Source organism: Trematomus bernacchii, unplaced genomic scaffold (genome assembly GCF_902827165.1).
Source record: "Trematomus bernacchii unplaced genomic scaffold, fTreBer1.1, whole genome shotgun sequence".
Lineage (NCBI taxonomy): Eukaryota > Metazoa > Chordata > Actinopteri > Perciformes > Nototheniidae > Trematomus > Trematomus bernacchii.
The window spans coordinates 2,362,859-2,385,129 of NW_022987409.1; the positions used below are offsets into that span (position 1 = coordinate 2,362,859).

Consider the following 22,271-nt stretch of genomic DNA (forward strand, 5'->3'; position numbering starts at 1 on the left):
CAAAGCCGGCTAAATATGACCCACATTCGTTACGGACCAAAAAAGCACTAAATAAATAAATAAAACAAATGAATTGAAATACACTCAGTGGCCACTTTCTTAGGTAAATTATAAAATCCATAGACTATAAAGAAAGGTAAAATCTAATGCAATTCAATATAACAGTTCAGCCATTGTCATTAAACATTTAATAATGATCAGTTTTGACACTATTTATTATTTAATGATTATTATTAAGGATGTAGCTTTCAGCTTTGATGTAGGCCTACTGGACAACAATATATTCAATATATTGAGAAGAAGAAGAAGAAGAAGAGAGGGTGGGGGGGGGGGGGGGGGTGTATATTAGAAACATTATAATACAGAGCAGACTAGTTCAACACCACCACTAACTGTGACATGAGTAAACATTGTAAAAAATAACACCTCCTGCAAACAATATAATATTTCTGAATGGAGAATTTGGGGCAGTTATGTAGTATTTGATTGCACCAACATGTATAGATCTACCTAATAGAGTGGCAAGGGAGTGTATATTTTAAACAATTGTTTACTCTGTTTTAGTACAATTACTGTTATTGTAGCTTTTGAATCCATTTTCTATCTGCATTAGCATAGTCTGTTAAGCACTTTGAACTGCGCTAACAAGTTTGAATGCTAAGTCATTCAGTATTATCTACATTCACAACATAGTTTACATTTTAGCTGACAGAATATGAACTGTTCAAGTGTTCAAAATCTTATTTTTGCACTAATTTCGCACATCCTACAGTACATATTAGATAACACAGCACCCAGACATTAAACTCATTGTTAGCATCTTATTAGAGGTGCAAGAAGCAGTTAAGTGCAGAGTAGCCTAATATATAAAAACATAATATTTAGAAAATAAACAAAAAGGGTTATATATAATTATGCTAAGATATAGACTAGAGTATGTGCAGCAGTTACAGTAGGCAGTATTACATTTCATACTATGAAGTAGTTGATGGTTTATGAGATATTACATTCATTCAACTGTAACACATATATATCATCAATTATTATAAACTGTAATCTAATCTGATTTAATATTTTCTAAGACTGATATTAAAATGCAATCTGAAAAATCTGATTTACATTAAATCAATAGAAGTCAAGTTTTGTAAAATATATGTGGAATCAGAAATAATATTCTGTGTTGTTGCAATAAAAAAGTGCTTCTCGTCTGAAACTGCCCAAAAGGTAAAATATGTACAGATTTTACGACCACTTTTCAAAAATAAAAACAGTGAAGGGAACAGATTGAAAAGGTGCATTAACAGTTTGAAGCTTTGTTTATTCTTTAGAAAACAGCATTTCTCAAGTCAAGGCCACCATACCCCACACAAGATGATTACATTAGCCGTAACAGTGCATGCATTATCCCCTTTTGAATGAGCTGTTCTGCAAACATAACCAAAGAGGAGGGAAGTGAAATAGAAAGTGCTTGTGAAACATGTGTCCTCCTGTTGTCGAGAGGGACAGAAATGGAATGTGCAAAATGATGGTCAAAGATCATCATCCTTCCAATTTCCACATTTCTTTTTTTGCCAAGTGATCATAAGAGCTACAGTATGTAATCACTGAGATTAGAGCATTTGTAATGATCATCTTTTACATTTTGTGTTTGAGCAAGAGAAATATGCTTTTTATTTTAGATGAAATTATCCTTCTTTTGCTCTCAGGCATTTAAGAGAGACCTATTTTACAATATTTAATCCTTCTAATTCCACTTTTCCAATCCAATGTTGCTGAAAGAATCTGACTCTTATATTCAACGATGTAGGGCATAGTTGAATCTGTCTGAATTTGCCTGCTTGGCCTTTCAAAGGAACACTAAAAGCTAATTATTCCACTGTCGACCTCTTTCATGATGTATGACTGCTCTTCGGAAACTGCTGGTTAAATGACTGCAGGTAAACAAAGGACTCTAAAAACATATACACAACTATTATTTTACTTTTAAGAGATGTGGTTTTATTATTTGTCAATGATTCATTTAACAATAAAATCATTGACAAAGATTGACTTGAGAGTTTACCAGAGACTATTCAGAGGATGAGTAGCTGTGAAATAGTTGTAATGTCCCTTTTAGCTGCAGCCAGATCACCAACTGGCAGAATGCATCACAGTGATCACAGAGCGTGTTGTGGAGCTGAGGCTACATTAAAGAAGTAACATCAGGAAATATCTCCCGAGGTACACGCATGGCTACATGTTAAGGATTTTTGTAAACTTCAGATATGAGCAGACATCATCTGTCTAAGTGCTGATTAGGAGGTTATGTTTTCCTTTCTTGTTTGTTTTAGCAAGATCACAAAAACTGGTGGAATGGTGTGGTATGGGACGAGGAATAATCTGTTAAATTCTGGAGCCGGTCTAAATAATGGGGCAGAGACATGCATTATGTTTTACTTTTGTGAACATTGATAGTACATCTGGCCTTGGTGGAGGTCTGTGCTTTCTGATTACTTTCTGTCTGTTTAAACATCCTTCTTTTTATTTGTTCCAGTTTGTTTAACACTGTCCATATTTGAGTGACAGTTCATTGTAGTGCTACAGTATATAGTATAATTTACTCTTTGGCTAGTTTTACATAGTTGTGCAATCACCACCTTTTATTATTATTCCAATAATGTATTTTCTTTGGAGTTGGAAAATATTGCAGCATAGAATTTCCTATATATAATTTTGCTAGAAGAGTCTAATATAGAGTATCAAAATGTACAAAATGTAACATGCCCATCAAGAAATAAGCAGCAAAGCACTTGAGATTCAGCTGACATCCCATTACATGCAGCTTTCAAAATCTAGTAAACTATGCATAAAGTGCGTATCCTCTTCTCCTTTCAAAGTAGTGACAGTTCACTCTTCTAGAAATGCTCATTAATATCAAATATAAAGCAAATCTACAAACAGAATGGAATGTGTTTAAGGCCACAAAGTAAAAAAATATAGCCACGAAGAAAATATGTATAAATGTATAAGCTTTAAAGCCAGCATTTTTGTTTTAACGGTATTAAGATATACTGCAGAAGCTTTGTTTGAAAATCACCCTGACTACCCCTGTTTGAACAATATACAACCAAGTGAGTGTTTTATAAGGTAAACATAGACTTGTCTATTAAGACCAATTGTTAACTTGTAAAATGATGGCAGTGTCAATTTGAAGACATGTAGAGTCAATAAGAGGGGGTTGGGATGGTTTAACTCCCCGCCTCCAGTCACCTTTATATCAGCCTGGACTTTGTCTGAATAAAGATGCCGGTGGATCGGCATCATGTTGGTGCCGGTGTGGTTGAGCTGCATGTTCGTTCCAATGGGAGGCATGATAAGGCTTTAGTGCTGAATGTGTGCTTGTGTTGTGTGCCCGTAGCATTGCATCAGATTACGAGGGTCCAGAGGTCCTCTAACTGGATTTCTTCTGTGCAGTGGCACCTGCACCTCGCGACTTGTTCAACACCTCAGTGGCCTGCAGACAGAGAAGGGAAACAAATGAGGACAGTTACATGTGTGGCATCAGTGTTGAGGAGTAACTGTTTTATTACTAAATTGCTAAATAAATGTAATTATGATCAGTTAACAAATAATCACCATCAGTCACATACAAATATATATTTTGAGGACTTGACAGCTTATTGCCTGGTTTAAAACATGTGTTACTAATTTAAACAGAAACATTCATTTGATGTAGTAATTTTATAAAAGTTACATTATTTATAATCTTTTCAATGGGGTTTTAAAAGTAGTCCTGCCCACGCTGGAAGTCATGCTGTGTGTTTCTCCCATCAGTCGCTGACTTCTGTTTTGTTGTTAGTTGTGGGTAATTCACTGAAACCTCTAAGCCTCATCCGTCAGAGAGTCGATCAACTCAAACCACTTCTGGTTTCATGTACGTAAGAGGGTATGAACCCTAAACAGCCTCCGAGGCTCTTGTGTACTTTCATTTTCTGTTTGTGTTCAGTTGGTGGTGGATCCAGCATATGCTTTTTAAATTGTGTCGGTTATCTAATTAAATACATCTACAAATGAATAGTTTTGTACAGGAAATATAACAAATGTATGTAATTGTCACAGTCAAATACATTTCCATTTGCAACAGAATATGTGGGTGGGGCTTAGTTACTAGAGAGACTAAAATCAGACCATACAGTGTGATTGTATCGATCAATGTGTGTGTCGTGGCTCAGATGAAAACGAGACAGAAGAGAGGGACTTTGATATTAAACCGTCTGAAGGACACCAGTGCCGTTACTCTCACCTGCTCCAGGACGACTCCTGCAGCCTGGTCGATGGCCCCCCCCACCTGGTGGTATCGACCAGAGTAGCGGATGAAGGCCCACGTCAGCATGGACATCATGACCACGCCCAGAATGATGTCACAGACCAGTGCAAAGGTCTCCAGGCCGACGAAGAGCAGAATGCCCGACAGCACGTAGAGGAGGCACACCAGCACAAAGAGCACTGCAGGCGTCCGGAAGGCGCTGAACAGGTTCTTAGACTTTAGGGCAAAGAGAAAAATCAAAGATTAAGAAATATTATCACTGCCATACACAACAATGCAGGCAACAATAAGATACTTCAATCAGAATCATTTTAGGTGTGAAAATCTTGTTTTATCATTACAAAAGAACTATCCCACTTTTATTAACTTGACTGCTTTAAAATGTTTGGATCTAGTTGATCTTAAAACTGCACATTTGCTTACTGACTGTATTCAGGTGTTGTTGGAAAAGATACAAATAGCCCAAATGAATTTAGGGGTGTAAGTATGTTTAAAAAAAACAAGGGTAATGAGACACACATAGAAAATATGTATAAATGTCAAATGGGTTACAATGAGGAATGGTTGTGACAAGGAATAAAGTATGTGTACTTATTTTTGCATAATTGAACTATTGGTTTCTTAAAATAAGGTGTTATGAGTGATTATTATTATTTATAATTGAAGAACATTAGTGCTGTTGTGTAAGATTGAGAGGTTTGTTTTCATAACCAAAAGGCACAAATGCAAATGTTATCTCATGTTGTTGGAATAGTCTCTTACCGTGTTGTGCTTGCTGAGGGACTGCCACATTTCCTCCAGCTCCGTTTCCAGCTGCTCCTGGTAACGGTCACAAAACTCTTGTCCGCCCATCTTCTTGGTGGAGGAGAAGCTGTGGATAGCTTCTGCCAGGTTAAAGGTGTGCTTTTCCTTCAGAGAATCAGGAGCCACGTAGGCCAGGTCCCCCCCACACACCTTAGAGAGGAAAACATAAAGAGCCGAGACTTAAGAAAGGAGTTTGTAGTCAGGGTTAAATACCGCTCTGCTGGTGATCTAGGACAGTGGTTCTCAAACTCTTTTCAATAATGTACCCCCTTTGAAAAAAAAATTCAGCCAAGTACCCCCTGATCAGCGCAAAAACTATTTGCTAAGGAAAAAATGCCTATATAAAGAGGTACAGTACAGTGCTGCACCATCAGTGTCTGATTTATTAAAACAACATTGTAACTGAGAAACACTTAAATGCTACATTTTAAATGTTTACAATCCATCACTAAATTCATGGCAAACCAATTTTAACATCACGCAATAACCTTTATATATACAGTCTATGGCAATAACGCTAAGACGACATTAGTTGCATTGAACTGATCTTTTTAATAAGTTGTACTTACAATTTAGTGAGAAACATGGGCTTGTGCTTCACTGAGGATCTTTGTCATTCTGACAGGGAGGCAAACTGCAGTTATTACACTTCACGTTTTGAAATATGTGTAACTCTTAATATAAAACCCACACTGCTCAAACTTCCTTACTTTTCCTAAAATTGGTATATTTATTTATTTTGGGGCGTGGGGAATGAAGAGAAAAAAAAATATGAGCATTTTATGAGCATGGGATTTTGACCCCTCATATAAACATATGCATAATGCTGCGCTATACTTTCTCGGCCACACGCCGTTGCCAAGCAACGCTTATTGTTTAGGTGTCCTTTGATAAGCAGGCAGTCATATCATTAGCTAGAACTAGCTAGATCTGATAGATTTGGACATAAACGCGAGTGAAGTCTAACCGGACACGAGAGAGAGATCAGAGATCAGATCAGCTGCTGCTGACGGAGAACACGCAGCTCTGCATGATCACAGCTCCGCCGCTGTGACGGACCGTTGAGTGGAGCCAAATTAAATACACTAAGAGTTAGACCTAACACACTTAGCTAGTTTATCTACTCTGGAACTAGCTAAACTAGTTATGAATATATGTATTCTTTGCTGTCAGGTCACTTATTACAGGTTCAGCGAGCTGCACGAGACTGACGGGCTGTCAGGAGAGGGAGAGGAAAAGAGAGCACCCCGTTTATTTTTCCCATTTTATTATCCAGAATTACTGTAAACCTTTGAATGAAGTAGTTAATATACTATTAGTAGTTTGTTTAAATGCATTACTTATGTTGTTTTTTTCATTAACATAAAATAAATCTCACGTACCCCCTGCAGTACTCCAACGTACCCCCATTTAAGAAACACTGATCTAGGACACGCAGTACAAACAATGATAAACAAACAGTGAAGAGGCATTGTTATTTCAGTGTCTTTTACATGCAAGTAACTTGGGGTTAAAAAATATTAGAAAAGAAAATATTTCTATATTGGTATGTTAGGAAAATATTGTAATAAACTCAATGCTACAATATACTTTAAGAAAACTGAAACGATATTTCCAGGAGAAGGCGATGCCGCAATTGATTTGCCCTGTTGTTTTTAGCATGCAGAATAGTCTTCAATAATTGAATAACAAAAACATGATTTAAATATTGTAGTTCATTAAATGCCATTTAACCAAGTCATTGGGCTCAGGTCCTCTTTAGGCAGCTTTCGTTGGGATGAAACTGCAGCAGACAAGTCTTCAGTGTGCTAGTGAAAGTTGAATCCCAAATCAAGAGATTTAAACTTCGAAGCCGTTCAGACACAGCTTTCCTACCGTGTTTATTTTACAGTTTAAACTTCTGACACATTATGACCGGAAAACTGAAACTAAGCTAAATCTAGCAAACACATTCAGAAAACTAACCGAAACTAAACTAAAACTGAAAAGTAATTATAAAAGAAAAACCGTTACCCTCTCCATGCTCTTGGTATACTGAGCTTTGGCTGTTGCCACGGCAGCCAGGTTATTAGCCTCTGCTGTAGCCTGGTGAGACAAACAGACACATGTTAAATGTATTTGAGCTTAAAACAAAGCATGCACATGTTAAAACGTATGTTAATCCTGCAACATACCATGAGCATAGTCTTTGGCTGTGGTAGGTCTTCTCCCTGGTAAATCTTGATATACGCCTGGTAAGACAGAAAACACAACATTTTAAAATGAAAAAACATATTTGTGTTTAGCAGGAAAACTCAGATGGAGGAAATGTTACCTTAAAGTACTCCAGCAGGCCCCGGCAGGTGACTTTGTTTCCATTTATTTCCTTCTCAGCCAGGCGGTCAGGATGCAGCAGTTTAGGGATCAAACTCCTCAGCTCGTCTTTGAACTCCGGGGCCACAGCTGAAAAATAAAATGAACCAAAATTCAGGACAGCATTCAGTATATTGGGCATTCTGCTAAAAACCTAAACAAGTAGATGTTTCATACCGCTTTTCAAGAGTACATTTCAAGCCCTTTTAAAAGTACCCTCACTAAAGATTTCCAGACTCTCAGGGCATTTACAATACACTTATAAAACCCTCAATGTATAATGGCACTTTGTTGATTTTGCTAGCTGTCCATATTAAACAATCATGATTATTGAATTCTTGCTAATGTCTAGAAAAAGGCATTTATCTAGCTGTGAATGATGAGTGAACACAAGGAGAACACAACACCAGATTATGATAAAGAATTAAGCATTCCTCAAGGACACAACAGCTAAGATGACACATTTTCAAACTGAAATGATTTCGTATGAACCCCAAAGGTAGATTAGCGTGAACAACGACAGCTCTTACCGTTAAGTTGTCCTTCGAAAACAGGGCTGGTGGCCACCTTCAGTCCAGGGTGGGGTAACAAGAAGCAGGAGATGTTGGTGAAGCACGAATGGATGTGATCCCTCACTGTCTGCAGCTCCTCGTGCTGGGTCTCATTCACCTGTAGAAATCAAAAGAAAGGTGAAATCCCAAAATCAGTATTTAAGATCAGACATTGTCTTTGGTATACTGTTATTAACGAATCCACAGGACAGTATTGGTACCTGTAACCGTTTATCCAGGAACTGCTTGCCTCCTTTGAACCCGTAGATATATTCATATGGAAAGCTCCAGTCCCTGATTAGGAACATCAAAGACTGTAGGAATAAAACCAAAGCAGTTCCATTTAAGAAAAAAACATTTGAAGTGGTTACATGAGCAACAAAATCCACACATCCTGTGGTTCTGTACCTGGAAGGGCTTCAGGAAGGACTCATCCATGGCCAGACGACCATACTCTGTGAACAGCTGTGATGGGGGGGGGGGGGGGGGCATGAATTAAGCAGAGTTAATACTGATATATTCCTAGCCTGTGTGTTAAAAGTTAACAATCCACATCAAAGCAGGTATGTTGTATTTAATTCCTTAATTTTACTATTTTTTTCAAAACACTTTCAAGCAAGCAAGGAGGTTCACTACATTTGTATATAATGTACATTCTGTATATACGGTATACTGATTATTATCACATTACATTTGATGTTTTATACAACCCTAACTAAAGTTATGACAGACACACAACGGTAACAATTACAATTTCAAGCACAACCAAATGTTTTCAACGATTTCCAGCTCCCATATAAACGGACCTGTAGCTGCTGCAGATCGTCCTCCTGTATGTTCTGGGACAGGTTGTAGATCTGCAAAGAGAGACTGTGTGAGCAGACACCACAGGAGCAATGAGAAAATATAAAATCAGAGTTAATCCGATTGAATCCACCACCTGTACGGAGCTGGTCATGGTGCTGAGGGCAAAGATGGTGGCACAGTCCTTCACAGTGGACTGGTTATCGAAGGCTCCTTGAGTGTCCATCAGCACTACCGCCACCTACAGGAGACACAACGCAGCATTAACACTGAGATGGAGTTTAAACACCCTACACTTAAATATAAAAAATACTGAAGAAACTGTTTGAAATCTAGCCTTTGAAATGTTGTTAAGTGTATTATTTTCTTTATATTAAAAACAAATTAAAAAATAAGCAGTTTAATATAACTATTATTTTTATTATTCAAAAATCACAAACCCGGAGGGGGAAATAGCAAATAATATGTTTTTGTTTTTCGTTGTTAACTTATTTTCTGTAGTTCAGATATCTTTTTTTTTCTGCTTAACAAACATGCAAGTCAGACTAACAATTCAGAAAGGGTGGTTAAAGAAATAAGGGATGAAAGGGTGAAAAAAAGAATAATATTGGATGAATGTTGAGGAAACTTAAAAAGAAAAATGTAATAATGAAAGTAGAAGACCTTTTATAGAAATTACCTAAATTGTCAAAACTAAATTTCTTGATTTGACTGTAGCTTACAGTTCCATGTATCCCATCCCAAAACACGTAGGGTTTATATATTTAAAAAGTGAAAGGTACCTCTGTTCCATCGCTCTTTGTGATGGGGAAAACCTCGCTCCACATCTGGATGCCTGTTGTCTCTGGCTCTGAACCTCCTCTCCAAGAAAATCCAGTCAGCGTCTCATCATCATCTCCCAGCCAGTTTGCCTCAGCCTGCAGAAATACAAATGACACATTTCCTGATCACCTGAAGCTCAGCAATCAACTAATTCTCCTAGCGTCCACCGCTGATTTACACACCCATTTATTTATTGCTTTTTTCATCCATCGAAATAAATTATTCTGCAATTGAAAGCCGATCAACACTGCACAAATAAAGACCTTAAATACTATGCAAGATCTATATGAAGGTGATGTTTAAAAAGAATGAACATAATACAACTTATATCAAGCAAATCATGGATATTAAAAACTATCAAGAATGATACCTGCTACCATGCAGCCTGTCACTTGCCAGCCAATAATTGCCTCTGATTTTTTACTTAGTCAGATATTAACGATGTAATGATCCCTTTTTGTTATGGTTCTGTAAATAAAAGTTTTTTCAATGAATTAGTCCTTGGGCAGGAGACCACAATATTAGAATTCCCGGCAAATCTGGTGTTTTTTGCAGCAAGATATTTTGTCATAAAGACAGGTTGACATCTTGGAGTTTACACTTTTAAGATCAGGCAGGGGGGAACTTGTGCTTCTCTGTCTGTGCATAAACTTTCGGGCTTATTCAAAATATATGAAACCATTTATTAAACCAGCCTGTAATATATATTAGTAATGAAGTAGCAATTTTCCTGAGGAATGCAGCAGCTGCTGCTACAGGCATTTTACCCTGAACTGTTAATAGAAATGTCCGATGTTCTGCATAAATTTAGAACATTAAAAAGTACTAGACCTTACTCTGCTCATATTTAACAAATGATAGTCATCTCCCCAGTTAGGCTTTCTTTTGAATTTGCGCTGGGTACAGATCATAACGTTGGCCTGATGGGGGCACCACAGCAACGGTAATAAAGTTACATAATCTATGAGCACATCATTTTGTAACGTCAGGCATTGGGTACGTTTATTAAAAATGTACCAAAAGAAAGCTGAAGGCATTCACACAGACTCCACTCCTGGTGATGAGTAAATTCTCCAAAGATCCTGCTCAGTAAACTAGTTAGTTCACATGTTACAGCAGGGCTGGGCTTTAAATATGACAATCCAACCTTATGGTATCACACCCTCAACACAAGAGGACGAACCTGTCAGTATCATCAGCGCTCATTAGTTCACATAAGACTATATGAAGTAGAAATTACACATTTGGTGTTATTGGTATTAAGTCAGGAATTCTGTAAAAGCCATAGGCAAGATACACATTTGAAAATGTAAAGATCAGTTGAAAAATTCTACTTTTAAAAACATTCAAAGTAAGTCAAGTGCTATGTTTGTATTTATTAAATGTTTTTCATAAGGTGTAAGTTTCTAAAAATATATGTAGAAACAATCAGTAGTCACGTGTGCCCAATGACTAAAGTATGATAGGAAAACTGAGCTGAACAGTTTGAACATTTCTGCAAATGTGTGCTTGGGCACAGAGAACACCTCTAATGGAAACACGTTTGAGTTGCTGGCACAAATGGGATTAGGAATTGATTATGATTTCTGAGTACTGCCAGCAGAATGAGTAGTAAGATATTAAATCTGGAGAAGTGAGACAATAATTTTACAGTGTAACTCACACTTCTGTACATATAGCGGAGCATGAAGTCCAGCAGGAAGCTCTTTCCCTTCCTGAAGGCTCCGGCCACAGACAGCACCACCACATTCTTGTCTCGGACCTCCGGAGCCAGCAGAATCCGAGCCAAAGCCTCGGTGTCCAGAGCGAAGGAGTGCTCCTCCTTACACACGGTGACGACCTGAACTGGGCCTGCTTTAGTTCCCATCTTTCAGAGGTACTGGTTCCTGTGAATATCACACACAGAAACAGCAGGTTGATATTAGTACAGAATTCAGGGCTGCAATTAAAGACTATTTTTATTATTGATTTAAATGTCTGTTTTTTATGAATTGTGATCATCTTGTCTTAAAAAGCAAAAGTATTTAAATGTACAATGACATAAAGCATACAAAAGCTAATCCTCACACTCGGTTCGAGAGGACAGCAAATGTTGCCATATTTTGATAAATGAAAAAATAAAAGAAGTTGCTGATACATTTTCTGCCAGTTGACTGATGTGCTGTTTACACGGGAACGAAACGGGTTGTATCTGCTACTTTTCTCTTTCGTATAGCCCGTTCGTTCACACGAGGCCGTAACGGAACCGCGGAAACGGACCCCTAAAACGATAACGGGTCCCAAGGTGGGTAGATCTGCGGAGGGAACGCTCTGGGGTGCCAACCGGCTCCGTGTGTACGTCCTATACGATCATTTTCCTGATAGCGATGAAGCCATAGCCCCACCTCTGCTGCTCACTGCTGTAGCATGGTCAGTAGCTACTGCTACTGACCATGCTACAGATGTTAGTGCAACATCTACAGCTCCTCTACCACAACCATCAGCAACAAGTGGACATGGAGAACTACATGAACTACATGTTGCTAAATCCACCGCGGAGAATAAACAGAAGGGCAACCAGGCAACCATGGCAACCATGCTCGGGGGTCTTCTTCGCTGCTTTTGGTGTATTTTGTGGCGGAAGTACAGCGCCACTTACTGGCCCGGCATATGTACTACAGCGTCACCAGCGAGCGGGTCGAGCGGTCTCATGTGAAGGGACACGTTTATTGAGCCGTATCCATGTGAACGGAAGACTTTTTTGATATCGAATTCGGTTCGTTTGCGTTTCGTTTGCGTTCCCGTGTAAATGGGGCCTTAGTTATTTATATTTTGCAAGCTTATGAAGAAAGAATGCAATAAACAATAACATAGTTGAATATCGTGATCATGATATTAATTGGGATAGATAAAGAAAACACTGACAACATGCATTGCTTTAAGGTCACTTTGCTGACTGTCTTTCCAGCATCACTCAAATATGAGCTTCAATTTTAAGTAGAACAGAACAAGTTTTAATTATTTTATTGAACAATTATTTGTTTAATTGAAGAACGAAAACAGGAATGTTGAGTTAAATATGACTCATCCCCCCTAACCCCACTCATTAAAAAATGAACAAAAATGCACCACCCATCCAAAAATCCCCACAAAGTCCCATTCAAAATGTTAAATGAAAGATGTGGCTTCATTTGTCTTGTGCTTTGGGCTCAAAAGTGTGATCCAGTCTTCTCGAAATCATCTGTGCATGTGATGGAGGAATGCACAGTGCCTGTAGGGGGTGTGGTCTCAATAGCCATGCAGTAAGCAGTGTGCTATGGCATTGATATTCATGTGTACTTGAATGGCATCTGTTTGTTTTAGTCAAGATTATGCTAAAATATACTTTCCCCAACTATATTTCAGTTCCCTATGAAGAGCCAACCTTCAATTTAGAAAATTCCCAGTTTATTCCCATAAATTCCCGTTTATTCCCGTGGAAAGTTTCCATCTTTGAAAATTCCCGGAATTTTGCAACCCTAACCCCACCCAAAGCTGTTTACTCATAAATAACATTTGCCTGTGCCTTTTGAAAAATCAGACATGCACTAATCCTTCCAGCAGACACAATATTTAGCTCTGTGTGAAGGCGACTGTGGGATGCTCTTATGGGTGTCATGCTGCTTTGCCTCCAGCCAGTGGATTCACCATGCTGCACAGCACACTGACTGCTCATGTTATCTGCTTCAATGGACTGCATTGTTGTTGCTCTGTGAAGAGGACGTCCTCTCTCCCATGATGACTAAGAAAGGGAGGTGCTTTTATAGGAGTTCTCTGCGGTTACAATAAAAATACACAATATCTTTGAGTTCTCTCCTCTCTTCACTAAACGCCCCAAAAAGGTGTGGCAGTCGGCAGCAGCATGCCAGGAATTTCTCAGTGGGGATTGTGTTGCAATGCAGAAAGAAAAGTCTGCAGCCTTAATAACACCAAACCATATTTTGTAATATTTTGTATATTGTGTCTGATGGGAGGAATAGTGCAAGTCAGATTTTTCAAAAGGCACAGGTAAACCTTATTTATGAGTAAACACCTTTGGGTGGGGTTTTCATCCAAATTGCATATTTAAGTGAAGTTGGACAGTGTCAGGAAAGGGACCTATAAGGAATAGGCCCTTAATGCCTTTTAGTAATGGATGCTGCCATCATTGATTAATGTATTGTTTTTTTCCACATTCGTTTTTGTGTGAACAGCTTACTTTTGAAAGATTTCTACTCTTGGTCATGGACAGATAATACCTCTTGCCTGCTCTGTCTTGTGAGCAAACACCACATTAAACAAGCTTAACTGTACAGTACTGTCTATAATTACCCGTGCATAATCTTAGCAACTGCTACTTAAGGGTTACATCGATGTTGGCTAACTAACCTGGCAGGACTTCAATTGTCAATGTGGCTAGGCTATTAACAACTATTAACCGTTTATGAATTTATTATAGCTCAACAACTAGCTAACTAGTTGAAGCACATGCCTGTAGACAATCTTTTCCCTACTTATCGGCTGTGGCTAATAGTCTGTGTGTCAGTGTGTACTCAGATAAAAACATTAAAATGCTAATGCGTATCCGTTGTAAGCTGTTGGAAGAAACGAGTGTTCCAAAAACAAGCGTTGTAGCACATTTTAAAGGTGTAAGTTAGTTTATATAAAACGTATCTACTCGCTTTAGCTGCAGGTTTATGTTGTAATGTTACCTTTGGTGTCTTCAAACGGCTTCAACACAATATCAAGAGTCGAGGAACGGCAGAAGCGTGACTTTTAAAACTGTATGGCATGAAAACAACTATGATAACTTTTTTCCACCGTGAACTCACACACTTCCGCGTTCAGCCTGCGCAACGTCGTCTGGGAAATGAAGTCTTTATGGGATTTCCTGCTTCTGCTTACGTTTGTCTAAGAACTACGTTACCCAATGTGCCCGGCCCTACTGTTAGATGCGGAATACGTAACTACCACGACGCTGAAGTTGGCTTCCGATTCGGCAGTTAAGGGGAAAGTTAAGGGAAATATAATTTACAGCGCTGAGCGAACAATCCTCCGTGTTTGAACCTCTTAAATCGCTGCATAGCCGATTTATTTGGACTGGATTATCCCAGAGAGTCTAAACATTCTTTATAACACAGTTTTAGATTTGTGAAACCTTAATTATATTTGTGAAAATTAAAAAAAGGGAGATTTCAGTGCTTCTTTCGCATCTAGACCACATTAGACCAGGTCCTGATCTAAAACCACTATACCTAGACTCATCAAATCTGGACTGGATTATCCCAGAGGGTCTAAAGATTCTTTATAACACAGTTTGAGATTTGTGAAACCTTTATTCTATTTGTGAAAATACAAAAAAGGGAGATTTTTCCGTTAAGAAATGTCCCTTAACTTTCCCCTTAACTGCCGAATCGGAAGCTCTGAATCGGAAGCCAACTTCAGCGTCGTTGCCCACGAGTGTTTTGCGTGTATACAAATCATATCTAAAATATTGACATTGTAGCTTAGCAACATGATTTTGTTTGAGGGATGGGCATAACATGTTCATGTTTAGCAAACTGTGTCCAGTGTGTGGGATTGTTACGCCCTCTAATGGTTTAATTTTTATAGTGTGGAGTCTATTTTTATATAACATTTCAAGACTGATTCTTATTATTACATTATTTGCTTATTGTGCTTATGAGATGAGTCCTTGGCCAAGTGATATATATTTTGCTCTCTTTTAATAAATAGTTGAATTTAGAAGTTGTTTGTCTTTCCTGGAATAAAAGAACACGACAATAGACAATAACACCACTAAGATGCAGCACCCACACGTCTATCAACTACTGTAAGTACTCAGATTATTTAAAAGTAGCACTACTACAGTGTTAAACAGTATAAGCATTAACACATGCTTTAAAGTCCAAACGCAAAATTCCTCGTTATGCAAAATGGCCATTTAGGCAACATATATTTTTTAATCATTTTATTACAATTATTGGTGCATTTATGTGTTCATCACTTACATTTTGCACTTGGTGGAGTTTATTTGAAATACTTGATGCACTAGCTTAACCTATAATACTATATTATAATGTATATCATATATTACATTTGCAAAGTAACTAGTAACTAAATATGTAAAACAAATGTAGTGGACTAAAAATTACATTTGTCCACAAAATGTAGTGGAGTAAAAGCATAAAGTGACATGATGTGAAAATACTCAATTAAAGAACAAGTACCTACCGTTTTACTTAAGTAGAGTGTTGAGTAAATGTACAGTTACATTACAGCACTGATGGTTACACACTGTAAAGGCACCTAAATGAACAGAAAAATAGGCCGTTTTGATTCACTTAACAGCAGGATAGATTGTATTTGTTAGATTACAAAATCTGAAACTTTTGAACATTAACAAACAGAATTTCCGTGTACACTGAAATGTAAAGCATTTTAAATGGCAGTGGGTTCGTTTTGCATTCATAACTCAAATTTCCAATCAAAGAATTCCTGATTGAAGAACATTTTGCTTAACATACAAGATCATATCTAGTTTTTAAAATTCACAGAAAATTAAAAGTCATTCTGTAACATTACATAATGTAAATAAAACTCAAGCACAAATGATATGAAAAATGACAATAGGTGTAAAGAAATACATAGAAAGAAAATTGGAAGTACTTATAATTGTAATTGAGTAGTGCTTTCCCATTTTTGGAGCTCAATCTACAATTGCAGCTACATTATAAATTAAGTGTTTCACTCAACTAGTAAAAGGCAGTATTTTCAGAATACAATACAGTAACAGAGTTAAAGTAAAAGATATTTCAAATACATTTGTCTAAATGTTTTTCCCTCAAAAAGTAACCTCTATAAAGACATAATAAAGAAAAGATGGCCACTATTTGAATGATTTGGAGAAAAACTGGTTGGAAAGACTTATTCATATTGAAAAGGCAACAGTGTGGATGTGAGTCAATAGCTATTTTAGTATTTTCTTCTTCAGGTTTTAAGGCTATAAAAATTGTACCCTAACATGGAAAACATCTTAATCCAGAAACAGTTTTTCCATTACACCCCTGAGAATGAACATAATGTGGAAACACAGCTGAAAAGCTAAAATCTTTTTGTAACGAAGATCCAACTCTATTAATACTTGCCCCTCAGTTTTAAAACCTCTGAGTATATCTTTGTCCGGCCTTTTCCATTGAGGATTACACTCTCAAGTATTTGTCCAGGTTTTCATTGTATGGTGGTCAATTTAGCTTTTGCATCATAAGTGCCTGAACTAAAGTCATGTGATTCATTAGTCTTGTTAGTCCAACAAAAGGTGGATCTATATTTTGTATCTAACTAAAAATCAAGAATAAGGGCAGTGTCAACGTCTCAGGAAGAAGAAGTGATATTCCTAACATCATCACTCCATCCATTATCGATTAAGATTCTAAAACATTAATCTCAATTTATGTTGCTTTGTTGGAGTTTACGATGGATTTAAGCATCAGCTCTGACTGTTAAAAGGGATTTTTGATTAATAAACCCCGCCTGCCAGGTCCAGCAGCGACCCAGCAGCCTCCTGGGCCTCTGCGTCCAGCTGGAGGATCTCCACGGTCTCCAGGTCCAGCTCTGTGTCGCCGGGCAGCACCAGGTACTGGTACTGGTGAGACTCGTAGTAATGTAACTCGATGTAACCGCTGTCTGACAGGGGGTCCTTCTCCATGTCCTCGCTGACATCGCCCTGCTGATGGTATTCAACCGACTCCATGGTGACGAGCTCCTCGTGATCCGGGGTCAAAGGGCACGGTGGGTTTTCAGAGAAAGGTGTGTTATCAGCGGCCATGATTTGGGTTGATGGCGAGGAGAGGAGAAGGGCGTGAGAGAGAGGATCTGCATGAATGAAAAACAATGCATGAAGCAGAATATGAGTCAGAAAGAAGCACTACAGCCAGACGTTATAGAAAACAGAAGCCACACAGAGAATACATTTCCTGTTTCTGTGTCACTTTTTGTATCGGCCGCACACCCTTTAGGAGACTGATCTGGTGGAGTCCATTACCTCCAATGGAAAATATTTAACAGATTATAAACAACCTTTTCGCCACAAAATCAAAGTAAATTTTGAACCCAATAAAATTACATTTTCAGATGAACAAATCAGAAGAAATTACATTTGTTCGAGACATACTTGTCTGTTAGTCTGCCTCAGTAACACACTCTTGTGAGATCTGGCAACTCAGAACATTACCGCTAGTCAAACTGTGTCAAAATGTGAAGCTAAAATCAACTAACGCTATAAAAACTATCTTTACTTTTAGGACGGCTATGCTGTAGTTAAGAGGAAAAATATGTATTTCAAATTTTTGGTGAACTGTCCATTCATTAGAAAAATCCTTTTCCTGGTCAAACAAACACTAGTCAGACTCTTCAGTGGGTACGTTGGCCCATATAGCACATAGGCTAGGAAATAAAAACGGGGGGCACATAAAGGAAACTAAGCTATTGATGGGTTGCTAAGGTAATAAAAGGTTGTTGCCATGACAACGTAACACAAACACAGGAACAATGTTGCATGCTGTGAATTCTTCAGAGAGGGAGAAAAGCTGCATGTAATAAAAGTGTCTCAGAGAGATGTTCCTGCATTCAAGAAACATTGCAGAAGAATACAAATTCATAGAAGGTTAAATATGTAAGTTTAGGGCTAATTAAGAGACATGAGCCTGCTGTGAGTGTCCTCTCCACTGACCTGACATTTCCATAGAGTCGCACACTGCAGGAACCCCAAACTCTGCTCCCTCCAGCCTGCACACAACACGGAGAGAAAGTTAGACAACTACATGTGTTTGTTTTTGTTTGTTTGCAGTAAAGAGTCATTCAAATGTGAAATTAAGATGAAACATCTCGAGTCATGTCATTAAAAACAATATCACTGAAGTAATGTTTTGGGGTTCTTATCTTATGATTTTCCCTCCAATTGTTAAATCTAACAAAATATCTTTAAAACAAAAAAGAGTGAAAGATTGCAACTTTTAAGTCTCGAAATTCAATTTTTCGTCAATTGTATAGCCCAAAAAATCTCAAGATATTCTATAAAAAAATTAATAAATGTGAGAACAGAACAATTCGTAGATTTGCGAAATCGAAGAATATATTTTTTCATCAAATAATTTAAAAAAAACAAAAAACTGAACAAATCCAATACTTAGTAAAGTTACGACGCTTACCTAAATGTACCACAGGTGCATGAAGCTGGTTGCATTTGATGTATTGAATACTATATACTATACTTAAAGGTGGGGTAGGTAATTTTGGAGAAACCAGCTCGAGATCGCTAGAATTTGAAAATACACAGCCGGAAAAAATCTGCCACTTCCTCCCTCCTCCAACACACACGAACGCGCACATGACCAATGAGGGCACGAGATAAGTTTGTGCACAGATGGAAGGCTGACAGGCAGGTAGGCCATCCAGTTATTTTAGCCGGGCCGGCTAAAATGATTGGTCGTGCTTTTTACAGTATTACGGCTTCCACAGATGACATTTTTTTATGTATTTTTTGTCAAAGCACTTAAGATATTCATTGCTATCGGGATGTTAAGAGCATTCCATGGAATATAACAAAAAGTGTATCTGGAGCCGGTTTCTCAAACTTACCTACCCCACCTTTAATAGAGTTTTATTAGCTTTGAATTTGTGGAACTAAAGATGTTTTTTTTAAAACTCAGAATGAAAAATAATGATTGTTGTACAAACTCTGTGATTATGTACTCACAATGCAGGCTTGTTTAACAGATTGATGTTGGTGCTGTGATAACTGTGGGTCTTCCTCAGCACCTCGAGGAGCGCCGGCCGGTACTCTGGACACACACACCACAGCGACCCCTTCCCCACTGACTGAATCAAACATAGAAAAACACATTTGAAACATTCAAACTGCTGCAGCCCATGCAAAGACGCTGACCAAAACAACCTCAACACATGTGGAGAACATCATAGAAATGATAGAAAAGGGCAGTTTAGTTGCTGACTCGACTACAGATCAGCACATCTGGCTTCAAAGTGTTGTTCAAGGACATTTTGGTTGCTCCTAATGCTGTAAACACAAGACCTCATAAGACATATCTGAATAAAGTCATTCATGATGTTATCCTCTCAAGACTTGACTACTGTAACTCCCTCCTTTCTGGCCTTAAACAAAAGTCACTCTTATGCCTCCAGCTGGTTCAGGATGCAGCAGCTCAGCATGCCAATCCTGGCTTCTCAATATTGACTCCCTGATGGTTTGGGAATTGTAAGAATTTACTGATCTAACCCAATGGCTACATACTGTAAATGTTGACCTCATATGAACCCGTTTTCAGTCTTAGATCCTCTGACCTGAATCTAATGGTGACCTGCTTTTTTGATCAGGTCCCCTGCCTAAAGAGATTAGGCTCGCAGAACCAGTAATCACTATTGAATTCATTCTTAAAACCTGTAGACATGCTTTTGTTCTTTGCATCCATTGTATTTACATGTCTTTATTGTTTGGATCCTTGTACTGTTTTACTAAAACGGTTTGGCTTATTTTAAGCTAATGTACTTCCAGGATTTTTGCTGTTTTGTATCCTCATTGTTGATTGCACTTATTGTACATCACTGACACACTAAATGAAATGTAATGTTATCTGTCATAATTTTTCTCTAGTATTGTATACGCCCCCTTGTTTTTGTGTGGTAAGTTGAACTTAGTTTGAATTACTTTTGTTTGCCCTCACTGTATATATTGCATAGTATCCTGCTTCATATCCCCACCTGGCTCTTGTCCCTCTGAATGCGACGGAAGCTCTTGCTCAGCGACAGGTTGTGTCTGACAGAGTTCCTCCAGCCTCCGGTGGCCGTCCTGTAGTAGGGGAAATTGTTCACTATCCAATCGTAAATGTCCTTAACTGGAAGCCTCTTGTCAAGTGAGTCTTCTATCGCCATGAAAATCAGACTACTGAAGGAGTATGGTGGTTTGGACATGGCAGGAGAAAGAGGTTGGGTAGGTGTGAAGGACTCAAGCTGAGGCAGCGTTGTGATTTTGGGAAGGGGCTGCAGTGGGAGCAGGTTGCCCCTCTGATGCAGCCAGTTGAGGCAGGTCAGGTCGTCCTGGTCAGGGACAGTCGCTGTGCTGAAGCACTGTATGTTTTGTCCTTCAAGGCCCTGAGACGCTGTGCAGTGTGAAAGAGGCGAGAAAGAGTGGAAAGACTCTGCTGTTGCTGGAGAAAGTGAGGAAGGGGACGGGGGGAAAGAAATCGGTGAAAGTGGGAGGGAAAGACGACCATTAGAGCAGCCGGTCTGCTGCGGTGAGGACGAGAAAAGCAGGGACCCTCCAAAAGTAGAAGTACATGGTGACGAGGGCGACAGCAAGTGAGAGCTATTCTCCATCTCTCTCCCAGGAGAAAACATCCAGAATCATTCAGCTGCTGGAAGAAACGAGAGAAATGAATCCCAGTTACTGCTGGAAAATTGTTTTCATGAAAAGTTGGCTCTAATAGCTGCACTTGTATCTTATTCAGTATCCCTAATGTTTTTTCTATAAACATCTCTTGCCTTTTGCCTTTCGGGTAATCAATCAATCAATCAATGTTTATTTATATAGCCCAATATCACAAATGTTACATTTGTCTCAGTGGACTTCACAGTTTGTACAAACTGTTAAATAGTCAATAAGGACCAAACTAAATGAATATTTGCTTCCTATGACCACGACTACTACTACTACTAGGACTACTATTAGTCCTACTAGTTGTACTCTGATATGTACTTAAATCCATTCATTATTTATCTAAAAGTAAGCAACTTTGCATTAAGGATTCACGTCAACTCCAGCCCAATTTATTAATAAAGCCAACATTACAAATCATTAAGGCTTTACAAAGCATTTGACTTTCACCAAACCCAAAAAATGACCTTTCAAAACAAAAACAATAATTCAGCAAGGTCCAACAAAACTGATGGAAAAATGCTGGAAAAATGTTTCAGTTAAATGTTAGCTATCGGTTCCCCTCTGATGAGCATCCTCTAAACGTGCAAAGTCCACTTAGTGCATAATCTTCTAACACTCTCACGGTCAGGTACCTTTGTCTTATAGGCACAAAACCTGTCCGGTGAACAGGTGCAAGTCTATTAGAAAGTAATTGTTACTCTAATTCAAAGTACGCTAACGTTGATTTAGTGTGTTTAACACAATAATTATACCATTGTTGGCATGTACAATCTAAATTATAATGCTCTGAAGGGTTGTATGTGATGCCAGCCACATGGCTCTACAATGCAGTTCAGGAGGCAAATGGCGGAACAATATAAAGTTTCATATAGACAAGAAAGCCGCCTTTTCCCCCTCAGGTGATGTTACCTGGTTCAAAATGCATATTATTAACTAGTTACTCACCAATTTTCAATAACGATGACCCTGGCAGAACACTTCTCCTTGAATGTTTAAAAAAAGAAAGCCTTTGAAGAGTTAAAGGTGAAGTCGTGGTGTTTAAAACTGGACTCGGAGTCGGACACTCTCCCTCCTTGTTCTGTTGCCGTCTGGGGTCTCCATGGAAACCGAAAGGACGCTTTGCACTGTGCGCGTTGCCGTGCGCGCTCCCGCAACTCACGTCCACCACCATCAAGTGGTC

The 22,271-nt window shown here is 38.4% G+C and overlaps 2 protein-coding genes across 3 annotated transcripts; both read right to left on the bottom strand.

The window, feature by feature from the left end:
• Nucleotides 1-1,284: 1,284 nt before the first annotated feature.
• On the bottom strand, nt 1,285-14,475 carry atl3 (atlastin 3). Its single transcript, XM_034137334.1, has 14 exons — nt 14,349-14,475; nt 11,303-11,525; nt 9,600-9,734; nt 8,954-9,058; nt 8,820-8,870; nt 8,422-8,478; nt 8,235-8,327; nt 7,993-8,131; nt 7,425-7,552; nt 7,285-7,341; nt 7,124-7,195; nt 5,069-5,260; nt 4,283-4,522; nt 1,285-3,493 (listed from the first exon to the last, which is right to left on the bottom strand). Exons 2-14 carry the CDS (start codon nt 11,504-11,506, stop codon nt 3,431-3,433), a joined length of 1,536 nt encoding a protein of 511 aa, XP_033993225.1. The 5' UTR covers nt 11,507-11,525; nt 14,349-14,475; the 3' UTR covers nt 1,285-3,430.
• A 2,680-nt stretch (nt 14,476-17,155) lies between these two features.
• si:ch211-145o7.3 (forkhead box protein N2) lies at nt 17,156-22,151 on the bottom strand. Of its 2 annotated transcripts, none has more exons than XM_034137345.1 (5): nt 22,037-22,151; nt 20,416-21,068; nt 19,394-19,515; nt 18,368-18,423; nt 17,156-17,511 (listed from the first exon to the last, which is right to left on the bottom strand). In XM_034137345.1, exons 2-5 carry the CDS (start codon nt 21,049-21,051, stop codon nt 17,156-17,158), a joined length of 1,170 nt encoding a protein of 389 aa, XP_033993236.1. In that variant the 5' UTR covers nt 21,052-21,068; nt 22,037-22,151. The 2 variants fall into 2 exon arrangements, with proteins under 2 accessions (XP_033993236.1, XP_033993245.1); XM_034137354.1 differs by having other exon boundaries at nt 20,416-21,065; nt 22,037-22,146.
• Nucleotides 22,152-22,271: the final 120 nt, after the last annotated feature.